The sequence below is a fragment of the Oncorhynchus nerka genome, linkage group LG23, assembly GCF_034236695.1.
Source record: "Oncorhynchus nerka isolate Pitt River linkage group LG23, Oner_Uvic_2.0, whole genome shotgun sequence".
Classification (NCBI taxonomy): Eukaryota; Metazoa; Chordata; class Actinopteri; order Salmoniformes; family Salmonidae; genus Oncorhynchus; species Oncorhynchus nerka.
In genome coordinates, this window is record NC_088418.1 from 59,620,755 (window position 1) to 59,643,065 (window position 22,311).

At 42.4% G+C, this 22,311-nt stretch overlaps 1 protein-coding gene across 1 annotated transcript in view; it reads right to left on the reverse strand.

Moving 5' to 3' along the window:
• Positions 1–1,564: 1,564 nt before the first annotated feature.
• The window catches only part of LOC115107136 (apoptotic protease-activating factor 1), a 102,669-nt gene continuing 81,922 nt past the window's right edge, over positions 1,565–22,311 (reverse strand). Inside the window, exon 28 of the mRNA XM_065008372.1 lies at positions 1,565–13,166. Within this exon, the coding sequence (XP_064864444.1) occupies positions 13,020–13,166 (147 nt within the window). The 3' untranslated portion in view covers positions 1,565–13,019. The remainder of the gene's footprint in view (positions 13,167–22,311) is intronic.

The window sequence follows — 22,311 nt, forward strand, 5'->3', positions numbered from 1 at the left end:
CCTCCCTGGAGGAGCTAACACTGACAGCCATGCAGCCTCTAGTCAGCAGCATCTCCTCTCTGTCACGCTGACACACACACACTTTATGTCTAGTCTACACATCATCGTAGTTGAACATCTTTTGCATTTTTCGTTCAAACCTTCAGATCTAACTCTTAACTTCAGATCTAAACACAAACATCAACGTAACATGTAACAATTTCAAAGATTTTACAGTTTATGTAATGAAATAAGTCAATTTAAATAAATAAATTAGACCCGAATCTATGGATTTCACTTGACAGGGAATACAGATATGCATCTGTTGGTCACAGATAACTTTTTAAAAAATGGTAGTGGCATGGATCAGAAAACCAGTCAGTATCTGGTGTGACCACCATTTGCCTCATGCAGCGTGACACATCTCCTCCACATAGAGTTGATCAGGGTGTTAATTGTGGCCAGTGGAATGTTGTCCCACTCCTCTTCAATGGATGTGCAAAGTTGCTGGATACTGGCGGGAACTGAAACACGCTGTCGTACATGTTGATCCAGAGCATCCTAAAAATGCATAATGGGTGACAAGTCAGGTGAGTATGGGAGAACTGGGACATTTTCAGCTTCCAGTTATTGTGTACAGATCCTTGTGATGTGGGGCCGTGCATCATCATGCTGAAACATGAGGTGATGGCGGGTGATGAATGGCACGACAATGGGCCTCAGGATCTCGTTACGGTCTCTTTGTGCAATCAAATTGCCATCGATAAAACACAATTGTGTTCATTATCCGTAGCTTATGCCTGCCCATACTTTAACCCCACCACTACCATGGAGCACTCTGTTCACAACGTTGACATCAGCATACCGCTCGGCCACACAACGCCATACACGCTGCCATCTGCCCGGTACAGTGGAAACTGGGATTCATCCGTGAAGAGCTCACTTCTCCAGGGAGCCAGTGACCATCGAAGGTGAGCCTTTGCCCACTGAAGTCAGTTACGACACCGAACTTCAGTCAGGTCAAGACCCTGGTGAAGACGATGAGCACACAGATGAGCTTTCGAGACGGTTTCTGACAGTTTGTGCAGAAATTATTCAATTGTGCAATCCCACAGTTTCATCCCACGTGGTCTGCGGTTGTGAGGCCGGATGGACATACTTTCAAATTCACTAAAACAACGTTGGAGGCGGCTTATGGTAGAGAAATGAACATCCAATTCTCTGGCAACAGCTATGGTGGACATTCCTGTAGTCAGTACGCCAATTACACACTCCCTCAAAACAAGAGACTGTGGCATTGTGTTGTGTGACAAAACTGCCCATTTTAGAATTGCCTTATACGTAATGATTATGCTGTTTAATCAGCTTCTTGATATGCCACAGCTGTCAGGTGGATGGATCATCTCGGCAAAGGAGAAATGCTCACTAAAAAGGATCTAAGCAAATTTGTTCGTGCGTATGGAAAATTTCAGAAGTGTTTTATTTCAGCTCATGAAACATGCGGTTTTTTTCTTCAGTGTAGATCAAATGCTCTGGACAGTGAACATCAAATGATTTAATGACAAATTAAGAGAAGTAAGCCACCTGCTGTCATAGAATGTTTTATTCTCTAAGGTATTATAAATTACACACCACACACAAGCACTTTACCATAACAGTATTCATGTCCTGAGATCACCTCGAGACTTCACAGATTTGATTGACAGGGAGAGACCTCCTCTGATGATTTACTTGCACACTGAGTTTAAAGCACCAATAGGTAAGAGCACATGTTCTGACATCAAAAACAAGGCCCAGATTGAATACTTCGAAAACACATCCTTCCCTTCAATAATCACAGATTTTAAATGACTCTGGATTGTCAGCCATGAAGTGGAAGCAATCGGTCAGCTATTCAATAGAGTCAGATCAGAGATGAAGTCAAGCAAGGAAGGAAGCAAGGAAGTAAGGATGCATTGTCAAAGTATCGGAACAAGGCCATGTTCTTGATACAGACCACAAGAGAAAAATTATAGTGCCTTTTTACAAAGCTCACTAGAGTGTAGATCAGTAGTAATAAGAAAACTAAATGTATGAAAGCAAGATATATACAATAAAAAAGGACTTGTACAAAAAAAACAGTCTCTATCGATATAATTATTGTAGAAAACGTCCTAAACAGTTTTGAACTTGATAGTAAACATAGTCGACAGATGCTATTCTGACAAATGCCTTTGGTAAAGGTTTGAATTACTCATTTGCTCTAGAAAATGGGCTGAACCAATACACATTTTTTATGCATTTATGGCAGTAACGTGATTTGTTGATAACATGGCAAACCAGCCAGGTCACCTGTTATTCAAGTCAGGATTCGACGTCCATCCAAGTCTGAAGATGTTGGGAGATGACGTGGAAACCGGCCACTAGGGGGGCAACAATGAGCGCTGTTGTGGACAGGGATGGGCGTTGTGGACAGGGATGGGCGTTGTGGACAGGGATGGGCGTTGTGGACAGGGATGGGCGTTGTGGACAGGGATGGCGGATGGGGGAGAAGCATCTCCCTCTGATTCCAAAGGTTGCAAGTTCGAATACAGCAATAGAAAGTTAAGCCTAACCCAAACCTTATCCCTTAACTTAACAATTCAGTCAATAGCTAAACTTAAGAATATGGAGTTAATGCCTGGACTTAACCTTAAACACTTTCAGAATGGACGTTTGAGAGACATGGATGAACGTCTAAATCTGACGTGAGACTGAGCTGGTTGATGCAAAGATCCATATCATTTGGACCTTTCCTTTGCTTTCCCACATTTTCCTTAGTATATGTCCCCTTAAAAACATTGAAGCTGGAATCCTTAATGGTGAAACAGCCACGTCCATTTGTGATATTACAACAACAAAGAAGTTACTGGAAACGACCAACAGTTCTCCCCCTCAGACATCAGTGCATGTGCGATAGGAGAGCACAATATGTCCTGCTATTAGTTTTACCATGCTGTGTGACGCTCCTCAGCCCGGACAACAACAACAGTAGTGGGTAGGCTTCCCCATACTGCGGACTCCACCTTTAAGGCATTAGTTAGTCCAAATACACAGGTTTAGACCGCTACATTTTTACATTTTAGTCAACAGACGCTCTTATCCAGAGCGACTTACAAGAGCAAATTAGGGTTAAGTGCGTTGCTGAAGGGCATAAGAGAGATGTTTCACCCAGTCGGCTCAGAGATTCGAACCAGCAACCTTTAGGTTACTGGCCCAACGCTCTTAATCGCTAGGCTCCCTGCCGCCCAAACTTCACAGGGAAAAATACATGTACTTTGTTTAAGACGACGGAACACAATCATGACCATTTGCAGAGTGCCACGACATCAACAAAGCAAAAGACTCATTGGGCACTTAGAAATACAAAACCAATTCACTGTTTGACAACATCACTGTAGAATCACAACAGATAATGCTGGTGCATTTCATTATAGCATAGATTTTCCTAGTTAAAAAGAGCATAGAAAAATCTGTCCATTGCATGCAATTTACCCCAGTGCAGTAAGAATCAAATGCTTTTTGTCTATGGTCCCCTGATACAATAAGAAAAGCAGAATATTTCATTGTGTCAGGATATCAATTTTGTTGTGATTGTTTGACTGTTATGGCATGCAGAAGGCAGAGCAGGAGAAATGATGTATTTTGTTGTGATTGTGTGACTGTTGTGGCATGCAGAAGGCAGAGCAGGAGAAATGTATTTTGTTGTGGTTGTGTGACTGTTGTGGCATACAGAAGGCAGAGCAGGAGAAATGATGTATTTTGTTGTGATTGTTTGACTGTTATGGCATGCAGAAGGCAGAGCAGGAGAAATTATGTATTTTGTTGTGTTTGACTGTTGTGGCATGCAGAAGGCAGAGCAGGAGAAATGATGTATTTTGTTGTGTTTGACTGTTGTGGCATGCAGAAGGCAGAGCAGGAGAAATGATGTATTTTGTTGTGGTTGTTTGACTGTTGTGGCATGCAGAAGGCAGAGCAGGAGAAATGATGTATTTTGTTGTGATTGTGTGACTGTTGTAACATGCAGAAGGCAGAGCAGGAGAAATGATGTATTTTGTTGTGTTTGACTGTTGTGACATGCAGAAGGCAGAGCAGGAGAAATGATGTATTTTGTTGTGATTGACTGTTGTGACATGCAGAAGGCAGAGCAGGAGAAATGATGTATTTTGTTGTGATTGTTTGACTGTTGTGACATGCAGAAGGCAGAGCAGGAGAAATGATGTATTTTGTTGTGTGTGACTGTTATGGCATGCAGAAGGCAGAGCAGGAGAAATGATGTATTTTGTTGTGATTGACTGTTATGGCATGCAGAAGGCAGAGCAGGAGAAATGATGTATTTTGTTGTGATTGACTGTTGTGGCATGCAGAAGGCAGAGCAGGAGAAATGATGTATTTTGTTGTGATTGACTGTTGTGACATGCAGAAGGCAGAGCAGGAGAAATGATGTATTTTGTTGTGGTTGTGTGACTGTTGTGACATGCAGAAGGCAGAGCAGGAGAAATGATGTATTTTGTTGTGGTTGTGTGACTGTTGTGACATGCAGAAGGCAGAGCAGGAGAAATGATGTATTTTGTTGTGATTGACTGTTATGGCATGCAGAAGGCAGAGCAGGAGAAATTATGTATTTTGTTGTGGTTGTTTGACTGTTGTGACATGCAGAAGGCAGAGCAGGAGAAATGATGTATTTTGTTGTGGTTGTTTGACTGTTGTGGCATGCAGAAGGCAGAGCAGGAGAAATGATGTATTTTGTTGTGGTTGTTTGACTGTTGTGGCATGCAGAAGGCAGAGCAGGAGAAATGATGTATTTTGTTGTGATTGTGTGACTGTTGTGACATGCAGAAGGCAGAGCAGGAGAAATGATGTATTTTGTTGTGATTGTGTGACTGTTATGGCATGCAGAAGGCAGAGCAGGAGAAATGATGTATTTTGTTGTGTGTGACTGTTATGGCATGCAGAAGGCAGAGCAGGAGAAATGATGTATTTTGTTGTGATTGACTGTTGTGGCATGCAGAAGGCAGAGCAGGAGAAATGATGTATTTTGTTGTGATTGACTGTTGTGACATGCAGAAGGCAGAGCAGGAGAAATGATGTATTTTGTTGTGATTGACTGTTGTGACATGCAGAAGGCAGAGCAGGAGAAGTGATGTATTTTGTTGTGGTTGTTTGACTGTTGTGGCATGCAGAAGGCAGAGCAGGAGAAATGATGTATTTTGTTGTGATTGTTTGACTGTTGTGACATGCAGAAGGCAGAGCAGGAGAAATGATGTATTTTGTTGTGATTGACTGTTGTGACATGCAGAAGGCAGAGCAGGAGAAATGATGTATTTTGTTGTGGTTGTGTGACTGTTGTGACATGCAGAAGGCAGAGCAGGAGAAATGATGTATTTTGTTGTGATTGACTGTTGTGGCATGCAGAAGGCAGAGCAGGAGAAATGATGTATTTTGTTGTGATTGACTGTTGTGACATGCAGAAGGCAGAGCAGGAGAAATGATGTATTTTGTTGTGTGTGACTGTTGTGGCATGCAGAAGGCAGAGCAGGAGAAATGATGTATTTTGTTGTGATTGTTTGACTGTTGTGGCATGCAGAAGGCAGAGCAGGAGAAATGATGTATTTTGTTGTGATTGTGTGACTGTTGTGACATGCAGAAGGCAGAGCAGGAGAAATGATGTATTTTGTTGTGATTGTGTGACTGTTGTGACATGCAGAAGGCAGAGCAGGAGAAATGATGTATTTTGTTGTGATTGTGTGACTGTTGTGGCATGCAGAAGGCAGAGCAGGAGAAATGATGTATTTTGTTGTGGTTGTTTGACTGTTGTGACATGCAGAAGGCAGAGCAGGAGAAATGATGTATTTTGTTGTGATTGTGTGACTGTTGTGGCATGCAGAATGCAGAGCAGGAGAAATGATGTATTGTGTTGTGTTTGACTGTTGTGGCATGCAGAAGGCAGAGCAGGAGAAATGATGTATTGTGTTGTGATTGACTGTTATGGCATGCAGAAGGCAGAGCAGGAGAAATGATGTATTTTGTTGTGATTGACTGTTGTGACATGCAGAAGGCAGAGCAGGAGAAATGATGTATTTTGTTGTGATTGACTGTTGTGGCATGCAGAAGGCAGAGCAGGAGAAATTATGTATTTTGTTGTGATTGTGTGACTGTTGTGACATGCAGAAGGCAGAGCAGGAGAAATGATGTATTTTGTTGTGATTGACTGTTGTGGCATGCAGAAGGCAGAGCAGGAGAAATGATGTATTTTGTTGTGATTGTGTGACTGTTGTGACATGCAGAAGGCAGAGCAGGAGAAATGATGTATTTTGTTGTGATTGACTGTTGTGGCATGCAGAAGGCAGAGCAGGAGAAATGATGTATTTTGTTGTGATTGTGTGACTGTTGTGGCATGCAGAAGGCAGAGCAGGAGAAATGATGTATTTTGTTGTGATTGTGTGACTGTTGTGACATGCAGAAGGCAGAGCAGGAGAAATGATGTATTTTGTTGTGATTGTGTGACTGTTATGGCATGCAGAAGGCAGAGCAGGAGAAATTATGTATTTTGTTGTGATTGTTTGACTGTTGTGACATGCAGAAGGCAGAGCAGGAGAAATGATGTATTTTGTTGTGGTTGACTGTTGTGGCATGCAGAAGGCAGAGCAGGAGAAATGATGTATTTTGTTGTGATTGACTGTTATGGCATGCAGAAGGCAGAGCAGGAGAAATGATGTATTTTGTTGTGATTGACTGTTGTGGCATGCAGAAGGCAGAGCAGGAGAAATGATGTATTTTGTTGTGATTGACTGTTGTGACATGCAGAAGGCAGAGCAGGAGAAATGATGTATTTTGTTGTGGTTGTGTGACTGTTGTGACATGCAGAAGGCAGAGCAGGAGAAATGATGTATTTTGTTGTGGTTGTGTGACTGTTGTGACATGCAGAAGGCAGAGCAGGAGAAATGATGTATTTTGTTGTGATTGACTGTTATGGCATGCAGAAGGCAGAGCAGGAGAAATTATGTATTTTGTTGTGGTTGTTTGACTGTTGTGACATGCAGAAGGCAGAGCAGGAGAAATGATGTATTTTGTTGTGGTTGTTTGACTGTTGTGGCATGCAGAAGGCAGAGCAGGAGAAATGATGTATTTTGTTGTGGTTGTTTGACTGTTGTGGCATGCAGAAGGCAGAGCAGGAGAAATGATGTATTTTGTTGTGGTTGTTTGACTGTTGTGGCATGCAGAAGGCAGAGCAGGAGAAATGATGTATTTTGTTGTGATTGTGTGACTGTTGTGACATGCAGAAGGCAGAGCAGGAGAAATGATGTATTTTGTTGTGTTTGACTGTTGTGGCATGCAGAAGGCAGAGCAGGAGAAATGATGTATTTTGTTGTGATTGTGTGACTGTTGTGACATGCAGAAGGCAGAGCAGGAGAAATGATGTATTTTGTTGTGTTTGACTGTTGTGGCATGCAGAAGGCAGAGCAGGAGAAATGATGTATTTTGTTGTGTTTGACTGTTGTGGCATGCAGAAGGCAGAGCAGGAGAAATGATGTATTTTGTTGTGATTGTGTGACTGTTGTGACATGCAGAAGGCAGAGCAGGAGAAATGATGTATTTTGTTGTGATTGTTTGACTGTTGTGACATGCAGAAGGCAGAGCAGGAGAAATGATGTATTTTGTTGTGATTGACTGTTGTGACATGCAGAAGGCAGAGCAGGAGAAATGATGTATTTTGTTGTGATTGACTGTTGTGGCATGCAGAAGGCAGAGCAGGAGAAATGATGTATTTTGTTGTGATTGACTGTTGTGACATGCAGAAGGCAGAGCAGGAGAAATGATGTATTTTGTTGTGGTTGTGTGACTGTTGTGACATGCAGAAGGCAGAGCAGGAGAAATGATGTATTTTGTTGTGATTGACTGTTGTGGCATGCAGAAGGCAGAGCAGGAGAAATGATGTATTTTGTTGTGATTGACTGTTGTGACATGCAGAAGGCAGAGCAGGAGAAATGATGTATTTTGTTGTGTGTGACTGTTGTGGCATGCAGAAGGCAGAGCAGGAGAAATGATGTATTTTGTTGTGATTGTGTGACTGTTGTGACATGCAGAAGGCAGAGCAGGAGAAATGATGTATTTTGTTGTGATTGTGTGACTGTTGTGACATGCAGAAGGCAGAGCAGGAGAAATTATGTATTTTGTTGTGATTGTGTGACTGTTGTGGCATGCAGAAGGCAGAGCAGGAGAAATGATGTATTTTGTTGTGATTGTGTGACTGTTGTGGCATGCAGAAGGCAGAGCAGGAGAAATGATGTATTTTGTTGTGGTTGTTTGACTGTTGTGACATGCAGAAGGCAGAGCAGGAGAAATGATGTATTTTGTTGTGATTGTGTGACTGTTGTGGCATGCAGAATGCAGAGCAGGAGAAATGATGTATTGTGTTGTGTTTGACTGTTGTGGCATGCAGAAGGCAGAGCAGGAGAAATGATGTATTGTGTTGTGATTGACTGTTATGGCATGCAGAAGGCAGAGCAGGAGAAATGATGTATTTTGTTGTGATTGACTGTTGTGACATGCAGAAGGCAGAGCAGGAGAAATGATGTATTTTGTTGTGATTGACTGTTGTGGCATGCAGAAGGCAGAGCAGGAGAAATGATGTATTTTGTTGTGATTGTGTGACTGTTGTGACATGCAGAAGGCAGAGCAGGAGAAATTATGTATTTTGTTGTGATTGACTGTTGTGGCATGCAGAAGGCAGAGCAGGAGAAATGATGTATTTTGTTGTGATTGTGTGACTGTTGTGACATGCAGAAGGCAGAGCAGGAGAAATGATGAATTTTGTTGTGATTGACTGTTGTGGCATGCAGAAGGCAGAGCAGGAGAAATGATGTATTTTGTTGTGATTGTGTGACTGTTGTGGCATGCAGAAGGCAGAGCAGGAGAAATGATGTATTTTGTTGTGATTGTGTGACTGTTGTGACATGCAGAAGGCAGAGCAGGAGAAATGATGTATTTTGTTGTGATTGTGTGACTGTTATGGCATGCAGAAGGCAGAGCAGGAGAAATTATGTATTTTGTTGTGATTGTTTGACTGTTGTGACATGCAGAAGGCAGAGCAGGAGAAATGATGTATTTTGTTGTGGTTGACTGTTGTGGCATGCAGAAGGCAGAGCAGGAGAAATGATGTATTTTGTTGTGATTGACTGTTATGGCATGCAGAAGGCAGAGCAGGAGAAATGATGTATTTTGTTGTGATTGACTGTTGTGGCATGCAGAAGGCAGAGCAGGAGAAATGATGTATTTTGTTGTGATTGACTGTTGTGACATGCAGAAGGCAGAGCAGGAGAAATGATGTATTTTGTTGTGATTGTGTGACTGTTGTGGCATGCAGAAGGCAGAGCAGGAGAAATGATGTATTTTGTTGTGATTGTGTGACTGTTGTGGCATGCAGAAGGCAGAGCAGGAGAAATGATGTATTTTGTTGTGATTGTGTGACTGTTGTGACATGCAGAAGGCAGAGCAGGAGAAATGATGTATTTTGTTGTGATTGTGTGACTGTTATGGCATGCAGAAGGCAGAGCAGGAGAAATTATGTATTTTGTTGTGATTGTTTGACTGTTGTGACATGCAGAAGGCAGAGCAGGAGAAATTATGTATTTTGTTGTGGTTGACTGTTGTGGCATGCAGAAGGCAGAGCAGGAGAAATGATGTATTTTGTTGTGATTGACTGTTATGGCATGCAGAAGGCAGAGCAGGAGAAATGATGTATTTTGTTGTGATTGACTGTTGTGGCATGCAGAAGGCAGAGCAGGAGAAATGATGTATTTTGTTGTGATTGACTGTTGTGACATGCAGAAGGCAGAGCAGGAGAAATGATGTATTTTGTTGTGGTTGTGTGACTGTTGTGACATGCAGAAGGCAGAGCAGGAGAAATGATGTATTTTGTTGTGGTTGTGTGACTGTTGTGACATGCAGAAGGCAGAGCAGGAGAAATGATGTATTTTGTTGTGATTGACTGTTATGGCATGCAGAAGGCAGAGCAGGAGAAATTATGTATTTTGTTGTGGTTGTTTGACTGTTGTGACATGCAGAAGGCAGAGCAGGAGAAATGATGTATTTTGTTGTGGTTGTTTGACTGTTGTGGCATGCAGAAGGCAGAGCAGGAGAAATGATGTATTTTGTTGTGGTTGTTTGACTGTTGTGGCATGCAGAAGGCAGAGCAGGAGAAATGATGTATTTTGTTGTGGTTGTTTGACTGTTGTGGCATGCAGAAGGCAGAGCAGGAGAAATGATGTATTTTGTTGTGATTGTGTGACTGTTGTGACATGCAGAAGGCAGAGCAGGAGAAATGATGTATTTTGTTGTGTTTGACTGTTGTGGCATGCAGAAGGCAGAGCAGGAGAAATGATGTATTTTGTTGTGTTTGACTGTTGTGGCATGCAGAAGGCAGAGCAGGAGAAATGATGTATTTTGTTGTGATTGTGTGACTGTTGTGACATGCAGAAGGCAGAGCAGGAGAAATGATGTATTTTGTTGTGATTGTTTGACTGTTGTGACATGCAGAAGGCAGAGCAGGAGAAATGATGTATTTTGTTGTGATTGACTGTTGTGACATGCAGAAGGCAGAGCAGGAGAAATGATGTATTTTGTTGTGATTGACTGTTGTGGCATGCAGAAGGCAGAGCAGGAGAAATGATGTATTTTGTTGTGATTGACTGTTGTGACATGCAGAAGGCAGAGCAGGAGAAATGATGTATTTTGTTGTGGTTGTGTGACTGTTGTGACATGCAGAAGGCAGAGCAGGAGAAATGATGTATTTTGTTGTGATTGACTGTTGTGGCATGCAGAAGGCAGAGCAGGAGAAATGATGTATTTTGTTGTGATTGACTGTTGTGACATGCAGAAGGCAGAGCAGGAGAAATGATGTATTTTGTTGTGTGTGACTGTTGTGGCATGCAGAAGGCAGAGCAGGAGAAATGATGTATTTTGTTGTGATTGTGTGACTGTTGTGACATGCAGAAGGCAGAGCAGGAGAAATGATGTATTTTGTTGTGATTGTGTGACTGTTGTGACATGCAGAAGGCAGAGCAGGAGAAATGATGTATTTTGTTGTGATTGTGTGACTGTTGTGGCATGCAGAAGGCAGAGCAGGAGAAATGATGTATTTTGTTGTGGTTGTTTGACTGTTGTGACATGCAGAAGGCAGAGCAGGAGAAATGATGTATTTTGTTGTGATTGTGTGACTGTTGTGGCATGCAGAATGCAGAGCAGGAGAAATGATGTATTGTGTTGTGTTTGACTGTTGTGGCATGCAGAAGGCAGAGCAGGAGAAATGATGTATTGTGTTGTGATTGACTGTTATGGCATGCAGAAGGCAGAGCAGGAGAAATGATGTATTTTGTTGTGATTGACTGTTGTGACATGCAGAAGGCAGAGCAGGAGAAATGATGTATTTTGTTGTGATTGACTGTTGTGGCATGCAGAAGGCAGAGCAGGAGAAATGATGTATTTTGTTGTGATTGTGTGACTGTTGTGACATGCAGAAGGCAGAGCAGGAGAAATGATGTATTTTGTTGTGATTGACTGTTGTGGCATGCAGAAGGCAGAGCAGGAGAAATGATGTATTTTGTTGTGATTGTGTGACTGTTGTGACATGCAGAAGGCAGAGCAGGAGAAATGATGTATTTTGTTGTGATTGACTGTTGTGGCATGCAGAAGGCAGAGCAGGAGAAATTATGTATTTTGTTGTGATTGTGTGACTGTTGTGGCATGCAGAAGGCAGAGCAGGAGAAATGATGTATTTTGTTGTGATTGTGTGACTGTTGTGACATGCAGAAGGCAGAGCAGGAGAAATGATGTATTTTGTTGTGATTGTGTGACTGTTATGGCATGCAGAAGGCAGAGCAGGAGAAATGATGTATTTTGTTGTGTTTGTGTGACTGTTATGGCATGCAGAAGGCAGAGCAGGAGAAATTATGTATTTTGTTGTGTTTGACTGTTGTGACATGCAGAAGGCAGAGCAGGAGAAATTATGTATTTTGTTGTGTTTGACTGTTGTGACATGCAGAAGGCAGAGCAGGAGAAATGATGTATTTTGTTGTGATTGTGTGACTGTTGTGGCATGCAGAAGGCAGAGCAGGAGAAATGATGTATTGTGTTGTGATTGACTGTTGTGACATGCAGAAGGCAGAGCAGGAGAAATGATGTATTTTGTTGTGTTTGACTGTTGTGACATGCAGAAGGCAGAGCAGGAGAAATGATGTATTTTGTTGTGATTGACTGTTGTGACATGCAGAAGGCAGAGCAGGAGAAATTATGTATTTTGTTGTGATTGTGTGACTGTTGTGACATGCAGAAGGCAGAGCAGGAGAAATGATGTATTTTGTTGTGTTTGACTGTTGTGACATGCAGAAGGCAGAGCAGGAGAAATGATGTATTTTGTTGTGTGTGACTGTTGTGACATGCAGAAGGCAGAGCAGGAGAAATGATGTATTTTGTTGTGTGTGACTGTTGTGACATGCAGAAGGCAGAGCAGGAGAAATGATGTATTTTGTTGTGTTTGACTGTTGTAACATGTAGAAGGCAGAGCAGGAGAAATGATGTATTTTGTTGTGATTGACTGTTGTGGCATGCAGAAGGCAGAGCAGGAGAAATGATGTATTTTGTTGTGTTTGACTGTTATGGCATGCAGAAGGCAGAGCAGGAGAAATGATGTATTTTGTTGTGATTGTTTGACTGTTGTGACATGCAGAAGGCAGAGCAGGAGAAATGATGTATTTTGTTGTGTTTGACTGTTATAACATGCAGAAGGCAGAGCAGGAGAAATGATTGTCCTTCAGCAGATCTCCTGTTCTTCACCTGATCTGCTCTGAGAACGCAGGCTAAAGCAACATGGCAGATGACTAACGGACATTGGCTCTCACCTGTCTGGCTCTTTCAGATCAATGCAAGGAGAGGAGACGAGAGCTATTTCCATTATTGTGCTACGCCCCCTTTAGACTAATGAGCTATAAGGAAACCACTTTAGACTAATGAGCTATGCCTCCTCATTCCACCTTCTTCAGGATGTAGAGGATTCCGATATTGTCGATGGTGACGAACGTGGAGAAGTCAGGTGACACGTGGATCCTTTTCAGATTGGCTCCTGTCGGGTAGAAGGTCTGGAGGGCCTCTCCTTTCTCCACGTTCCACCACTATGAGGGAGAGCGAGAGAGAGAGCAGGGGCAAGAGGGAGAGAGAATGAGAGAGGGTGAGAGTGACAGACAGAGAGAGAGTTATCAGTTTAAGTGTCTCTCTAAGCTCCTACCACTGATGTACAGTACCCTGTAAGAGCCCTTCTAATAAATAGATCAGTGATGCAGTTTGGTCTTGTCAGCCACACACACAGTTTTGCTAACCAATTCTGTTTAATGCGACCTGCTAAGCTGTAATTTTTTCATTGAAGTTCCACCTCTCAGGAATCCACTATCAAAAGGCACCAAGTCAATCATATCAAGTGTGCGCGCAGGTGTCTCAAACGAAGACATGCCAATCTTCCACATTTCCCAGAATAATATTCATATTCGCTCTTTTATCAAGCCAATGAAAACAGACAGCATCATCAAACCACTTATCTCCCTGCGGAACATATTTCCACTTCCTCAATTCCATTAGTGGAAGGGAGAAACCTAGCAGCTTCTAAGACCCAGCTGTTATTGTGGGTCTGAGGAAAAACCAGGACAAGTCAGAATAATACCCAGCTGTTATTGTGGGTCTGAGGAAAAACCTGGACAAGTCAGAATAATACCCAGCTGTTATTGTGGGTCTGAGGAAAAACCAGGACAAGTCTGACTAAGACCCAGCTGTTATTGTGGGTCTGAGGAAAAACCAGGACAAGTCAGAATAATACCCAGCTGTTATTGTGGGTCTGAGGAAAAAACAGGACAAGTCAGAATAATACCCAGCTGTTATTGTGGGTCTGAGGAAAAACCAGGACAAGACAGAATAATACCCAGCTGTTATTGTGCGTCTGAGGAAAAACCAGGACAAGTCTGACTGTAAGACCCAGCTGTTATTGTGGGTCTGAGGAAAAACCAGGACAAGTCAGAATAATACCCAGCTGTTATTGTGGGTCTGAGGAAAAACCAGGACAAGTCAGACTGTAAGACCCAGCTGTTATTGTGGGTCTGAGGAAAAACCAGGACAAGTCTGACTGTAAGACCCAGCTGTTATTGTGGGTCTGAGGAAAAACCAGGACAAGTCAGAATAATACCCAGCTGTTATTGTGGGTCTGAGGAAAAACCAGGACAAGTCTGACTGTAAGACCCAGCTGTTATTGTGGGTCTGAGGAAAAACCAGGACAGGTCAGACTAAGACCCAGCTGTTATTGTGGGTCTGAGGAAAAACCAGGACAAGTCTGACTGTAAGACCCAGCTGTTATTGTGGGTCTGAGGAAAAAACAGGACAAGTCTGACTGTAAGACCCAGCTGTTATTGTGGGTCTGAGGAAAAACCAGGACAAGTCAGACTGTAAGACCCAGCTGTTATTGTGGGTCTGAGGAAAAACCAGGACAAGTCAGACTGTAAGACCCAGCTGTTATTGTGGGTCTGAGGAAAAACCAGGACAAGTCTGACTGTAAGACCCAGCTGTTATTGTGGGTCTGAGGAAAAACCAGGACAAGTCTGACTGTAAGACCCAGCTGTTATTGTGGGTCTGAGGAAAAACCAGGACAAGACTGTCTCCGAGAGAGTGTATGCAGCGTCAATTGTTGCAGAATCCTTGTACCACCGTGCTCAAGTGCACACATACATTCTCACACGCAGACACATGTACGCACGCACAAACACACCACAGACACAGAAATATTAATGAATCATACAAACTCCTCAAACACACAAAAGGGGTCTCATTTTCCATTCCCCTGCAAGTACAGCTTGATAATGAGGCCCCTTTTGTGTGTTTGAGGAGTTTGTAGCATTCATTAATATTTGTGTGTGTGGTGTGTCTGACTGTCTGCCACTCTGTACCCCCCTATCTCTAGTCGATGAGTGTGAGGCCCATGCTGTGTAATGGCTCGGTCTGTACACTACAAACCTCTGCAGGGGTTTCGGCCACAGTCTGTGGAATACCAACACCACTGTGTGAGCAGCGTATGGAGCAGGCTGCAGTGAAGAGGTGTGACTGAGCTCCATAAGGCCTCAAGCTGACTATTCTAGATCTATGAAGACTGAGGAATGGAGGGTCTCATTAAAACAAATAGGAGGAACAACAGGATGTCTGTTTTGACTTAATGAGGTATGTTTCTGTGGAGAAGAGAAGGAGAGATGGAGGGAAGGAGAGATGGAGGGCAGGAGAGATGGAGGGCAGGAGAGAAGGAGAAGGTCCGGTAGGCGATTCCCTTTCAGATCCCTGTGTGTCACTCACTCACTCATACACAGAGGTTACATAACCATGCAACACAACAAGACAAAGGTCTTCAATATTTAACACCACTAAGATCTCTCTCTCATCTCTCATTTTATTCTCTCCCCCTCCTTTCTTTCACACACCCTTCATTTCCATATAAATATTTGGAGAGAGGAGAGATAGACAGTGAGGCGAGTTAATAAATAAACCCTGTACTGTAGCTGTAAGACTGCTGATTCTAATCCCAGACTGGGCAACACAGATATGGACCCATGGATATAGATAGTTACTGCTTTCAGCAATGCTCTCAACCCTAGACAACTCTAGGTAGTGCTGCACTTAGAGTTGTGTGTGTGTGTGTGTGTGTGTGTGTGTGGCCTGCCTGTTGACAACAGAGAATAAGGTTTTTGTAGTAACAGATGGATATAAAAATAAAGTACTATTCTTCCTATTTGACAGATTTCCGTGATGGAGGAGGTGGTACCACATACTGAGAGGAGAGAGAGGGAGGGAGGGAAGTGTGATTAAGTCTCAGAGGAAAGAAAAACAGCTCCCCCCACACACACTCATGGGCGCACAAAACTCCTTATCTCTCAAACTCATCAATCTCTCTTGCAAATATCCTTTGATCGAAAGACAGACCACCAGCAAGGGATGAGAATAAAGACAGACCACCAGCAAGGGATGATTATAAAGACAGACCACCAGAAAGGGATGAGAATAAAGACAGACCACCAGCAAGTGATGAGAATAAAGACAGACCACCAGCAAGGGATGAGAATAAAGACAGACAACCAGCAAGTGATGAGAATAAAGACAGACCACCAGCAAGTGATGAGAATAAAGACAGACCACCAGCGAGGGATGAGAATAAAGGCAGACCACCAGCAAGGGATGAGAATAAAGACAGACCACCAGCAAGGGATTAGAAGTGACTGAATAAAGAGAACGAGAATGACATAGAAGAGAGGACTTAACTCCACATCCTCCAAACTCTAACCCCAGAGAGAGAGAGAAAAGAGAGAGAGAGGAGAGAAAATGTGGTTCCTGCTAAAGGCGTCAGCATGCTTCAGTTCGGCTGATGCCTAGCCGAATACGCTTAGCCAAAAACGGCTAGCTGAGAGATAAGGAGAGAGATAAGGAGTTTTGTGCGCCCATGAGTGTGTGTGGGGGGCATACTGCCTTGAAAGACCTATGCTTGAAAAAGGAGGAAAATGCAGAAATAGTACTGTTAGTCCATTTTGACATGCCGTAGCCAGGATATACTTCCTCAAAATAGTCTGAATTATTCCAAGAAATCAGTCATTAATTTTGACGTTTTGCCGAAGAGATCTTAGTCATGCAATTTTACATCTAAGATGTTTGGTGCAGTATTTTTCAATGAAACAATGTGCTGGGGACAGTGTGTCCATGTGGGGTACATGATGCAGGGGAAGACAGGGGCAAGGGAGGGAACGAACATGACAGGGACATAGTCACTGTACTATAGGTACACACAGACACACACTACAAGAGGAGCCTTATTTTACAAAGGTCTAATGACCACCAAGAGAATACTGCAGTATAAGTCATGATGGAATGTGTGTGTGTCCTCTATAGAACAGATGGTGCTGCTGATATGAACACCATTACTGTGCTGCCATTGATTTATGATGGTGTTAGCGAAGCAGAAAGATGCAATGTCCTGGTGTGTGTGTGTGTGCGCGCATATGTGTACTGTAAGCTGTTTTTGTTTGTGTGCGTGTGTTTGTACTTGGGTGTGTGTGTGTGTGTTTGCCATCTTGAGATCTCATAAGTTAGAAAACTTTCCAATCCAACAGCACAGCTTGCTGCCCCCTCCTGCCAAGTCTTCTAAAATTAACACTGATGATGATGATGATGATATCTGCATGGGTATACTAATATAGAATAACAACCAGTCTAACACACACACACTGACTAAATGTGTTAGTATATGTACTGTGTGTGTGTCTAGTGAGTATTAGCTTATGCTCGAGTGCATACAGTACACTAGAGCCTGTGTGTGTCAGTATGTTAATATGCAGGCTTGTATACTGAGAGTATGTGTGTGTGTCAGTATGTTAATATGCAGGCTTGTATACTGAGCGTATGTGTGTGTGTCAGTATGTTAATATGCAGGCTTGTATACTGAGCGTATGTGTGTGTGTCAGTATGTTAATATGCAGGCTTGTATACTGAGCGTATGTGTGTGTGTCAGTATGTTAATATGCAGGCTTGTATACTGAGCGTATGTGTGTGTCAGTATGTTAATATGCAGGCTTGTATACTGAGAGTATGTGTGTGTGTCAGTATGTTAATATGCAGGCTTGTATACTGAGCGTATGTGTGTGTGTCAGTATGTTAATATGCAGGCTTGTATACTGAGAGTATGTGTGTGTGTCAGTATGTTAATATGCAGGCTTGTATACTGAGCGTATGTGTGTGTGTCAGTATGTTAATATGCAGGCTTGTATACTGAGCGTATGTGTGTGTGTCAGTATGTTAATATGCAGGCTTGTATACTGAGCGTATGTGTGTGTGTCAGTATGTTAATATGCAGGCTTGTATACTGAGCGTATGTGTGTGTGTCAGTATGTTAATATGCAGGCTTGTATACTGAGAGTATGTGTGTGTGTCAGTATGTTAATATGCAGGCTTGTATACTGAGAGTATGTGTGTGTGTCAGTATGTTAATATGCAGGCTTGTATACTGAGCGTATGTGTGTGTGTCAGTATGTTAATATGCAGGCTTGTATACTGAGAGTATGCGTGTGTGTCAGTATGTTAATATGCAGGCTTGTATACTGAGAGTATGTGTGTGTGTCAGTATGTTAATATGCAGGCTTGTATACTGAGAGTATGTGTGTGTGTCAGTATGTTAATATGCAGGCTTGTATACTGAGAGTATGTGTGTGTGTCAGTATGTTAATATGCAGGCTTGTATACTGAGAGTATGTGTGTGTGTCAGTATGTTAATATGCAGGCTTGTATACTGAGAGTATGTGTGTGTGTTAATATGCAGGCTTGTATACTGAGCGTATGTGTGTGTGTCAGTATGTTAATATGCAGGCTTGTATACTGAGAGTATGTGTGTGTGTGTGTGTGTCAGTATGTTAATATGCAGGCTTGTATACTGAGCGTATGTGTGTGTGTCAGTATGTTAATATGCAGGCTTGTATACTGAGCGTATGTGTGTGTGTGTGTGTGTGTCAGTATGTTAATATGCAGGCTTGTATACTGAGAGTATGTGTGTGTGTCAGTATGTTAATATGCAGGCTTGTATACTGAGCGTATGTGTGTGTGTCAGTATGTTAATATGCAGGCTTGTATACTGAGAGTATGCGTGTGTGTCAGTATGTTAATATGCAGGCTTGTATACTGAGAGTATGTGTGTGTGTCAGTATGTTAATATGCAGGCTTGTATACTGAGAGTATGTGTGTGTGTGTCAGTATGTTAATATGCAGGCTTGTATACTGAGAGTATGTGTGTGTGTCAGTATGTTAATATGCAGGCTTGTATACTGAGAGTATGTGTGTGTGTTAATATGCAGGCTTGTATACTGAGCGTATGTGTGTGTGTCAGTATGTTAATATGCAGGCTTGTATACTGAGAGTATGTGTGTGTGTGTCAGTATGTTAATATGCAGGCTTGTATACTGAGCGTATGTGTGTGTGTCAGTATGTTAATATGCAGGCTTGTATACTGAGCGTATGTGTGTGTGTGTGTGTGTGTGTGTCAGTATGTTAATATGCAGGCTTGTATACTGAGAGTATGCGTGTGTGTCAGTATGTTAATATGCAGGCTTGTATACTGAGAGTATGTGTGTGTGTCAGTATGTTAATATGCAGGCTTGTATACTGAGAGTATGTGTGTGTGTCAGTATGTTAATATGCAGGCTTGTATACTGAGAGTATGTGTGTGTGTTAATATGCAGGCTTGTATACTGAGCGTATGTGTGTGTGTCAGTATGTTAATATGCAGGCTTGTATACTGAGAGTATGCGTGTGTGTCAGTATGTTAATATGCAGGCTTGTATACTGAGCGTATGTGTGTGTGTCAGTATGTTAATATGCAGGCTTGTATACTGAGCGTATGTGTGTGTGTCAGTATGTTAATATGCAGGCTTGTATACTGAGCGTATGTGTGTGTGTCAGTATGTTAATATGCAGGCTTGTATACTGAGAGTATGTGTGTGTGTCAGTATGTTAATATGCAGGCTTGTATACTGAGCGTATGTGTGTGTGTCAGTATGTTAATATGCAGGCTTGTATACTGAGCGTATGTGTGTGTGTCAGTATGTTAATATGCAGGCTTGTATACTGAGAGTATGTGTGTGTGTCAGTATGCTAATATGCAGGCTTGTATACTGAGAGTATGTGTGTGTGTGTCAGTATGTTAATATGCAGGCTTGTATACTGAGCGTATGTGTGTGTGTCAGTATGTTAATATGCAGGCTTGTATACTGAGCGTATGTGTGTGTGTGTGTCAGTATGTTAATATGCAGGCTTGTATACTGAGAGTATGCGTGTGTGTCAGTATGTTAATATGCAGGCTTGTATACTGAGAGTATGTGTGTGTGTCAGTATGTTAATATGCAGGCTTGTATACTGAGAGTATGTGTGTGTGTTAATATGCAGGCTTGTATACTGAGCGTATGTGTGTGTGTCAGTATGTTAATATGCAGGCTTGTATACTGAGAGTATGCGTGTGTGTCAGTATGTTAATATGCAGGCTTGTATACTGAGCGTATGTGTGTGTGTCAGTATGTTAATATGCAGGCTTGTATACTGAGCGTATGTGTGTGTGTCAGTATGTTAATATGCAGGCTTGTATACTGAGCGTATGTGTGTGTGTCAGTATGTTAATATGCAGGCTTGTATACTGAGAGTATGTGTGTGTGTCAGTATGTTAATATGCAGGCTTGTATACTGAGAGTATGTGTGTGTGTCAGTATGTTAATATGCAGGCTTGTATACTGAGCGTATGTGTGTGTGTCAGTATGTTAATATGCAGGCTTGTATACTGAGAGTATGTGTGTGTGTCAGTATGCTAATATGCAGGCTTGTATACTGAGAGTATGTGTGTGTGTGTCAGTATGTTAATATGCAGGCTTGTATACTGAGCGTATGTGTGTGTGTCAGTATGTTAATATGCAGGCTTGTATACTGAGCGTATGTGTGTGTGTCAGTATGCTAATATGCAGGCTTGTATACTGAGAGTATGTGTGTGTGTGTGTCAGTATGTTAATATGCAGGCTTGTATACTGAGCGTATGTGTGTGTGTCAGTATGTTAATATGCAGGCTTGTATACTGAGAGTATGTGTGTGTGTTAATATGCAGGCTTGTATACTGAGCGTATGTGTGTGTGTCAGTATGTTAATATGCAGGCTTGTATACTGAGAGTATGCGTGTGTGTCAGTATGTTAATATGCAGGCTTGTATACTGAGCGTATGTGTGTGTGTCAGTATGTTAATATGCAGGCTTGTATACTGAGAGTATGTGTGTGTGTGTGTGTGTCAGTATGTTAATATGCAGGCTTGTATACTGAGAGTATGTGTGTGTGTCAGTATGTTAATATGCAGGCTTGTATACTGAGAGTATGTGTGTGTGTCAGTATGCTAATATGCAGGCTTGTATACTGAGAGTATGTGTGTGTGTGTCAGTATGTTAATATGCAGGCTTGTATACTGAGCGTATGTGTGTGTGTCAGTATGTTAATATGCAGGCTTGTATACTGAGAGTATGTGTGTGTGTCAGTATGTTAATATGCAGGCTTGTATACTGAGCGTATGTGTGTGTGTGTGTGTGTGTGTGTCAGTATGTTAATATGCAGGCTTGTATACTGAGAGTATGCGTGTGTGTCAGTATGTTAATATGCAGGCTTGTATACTGAGAGTATGCGTGTGTGTCAGTATGTTAATATGCAGGCTTGTATACTGAGCGTATGTGTGTGTGTCAGTATGTTAATATGCAGGCTTGTATACTGAGAGTATGCGTGTGTGTCAGTATGTTAATATGCAGGCTTGTATACTGAGCGTATGTGTGTGTGTCAGTATGTGTAGAAACAACCATAACCCAGTCCACTGGAATGAACTGGCTGTGACAGGTGCTTCCAGCTTTTGCAGAGCTGAGCAGGTCTGTCTATTGAAGCTGCCCAGGGAAAAACTCAGACTTACATGATAGAAACACACTGCCTGGCCCAGTCACAACACAACAGAGTGTGTGTGAGTGAGAGAGAGAGAGATAGTTGGATGGGAGGAGAGAGAGAGAAATAGGGAAAGAGAGAGATGGAGAGGCAGGTGTTTATATGTGGATGAACAATCTTGCTCTTGTTCAACTCCTACAGGCTCTGGGACAAGGTAGCCACAGGAAAGGAGATGGAGGGAGAGAGATGATCAAATAAAAGGTGAGAGAACTGTGGGTGAACTAGGTGAATACCAGTATACTGTAGGCCTACATTACAACTGTACACTGATGTACCGAATATGAACACCACCTCCCTCAATGTTGTCCTCAGAACAGCCTCAATTCATCGAGGCATGGACCCTACAGGCTGTGGAAAGCGTTCCACAGGGATGCTGGCCCATGTTGACTCCAATGCTTCCCGCAGTTGTGTCAAGTTCGCTGGATGTCCTTTTGGTGGTGGACCATTGTTGATACACACGGGAAACTGTTGTGTGAAAAACCCAGCAGAGTTGCAGTTCTTGACTTAAACTGGTGCGTCTGGCACCTACTACCATAACCCATTCAAAGGCACTTAAATATTCACCCTCTGAATGGAACACACACAATCCATTTCTCAATTGTCTCAAGGCTTGAAAATCTTTCTTGAACCTGACTCCTCTCCTTCATCTACACTGATTGAAGTGGATTTAACAGGTGACATCAATAAGCTTTTACCTGAAATCACCTGGTCAGTCTGTCATGGAAAGAGCATGTTCTTAATGTTTTG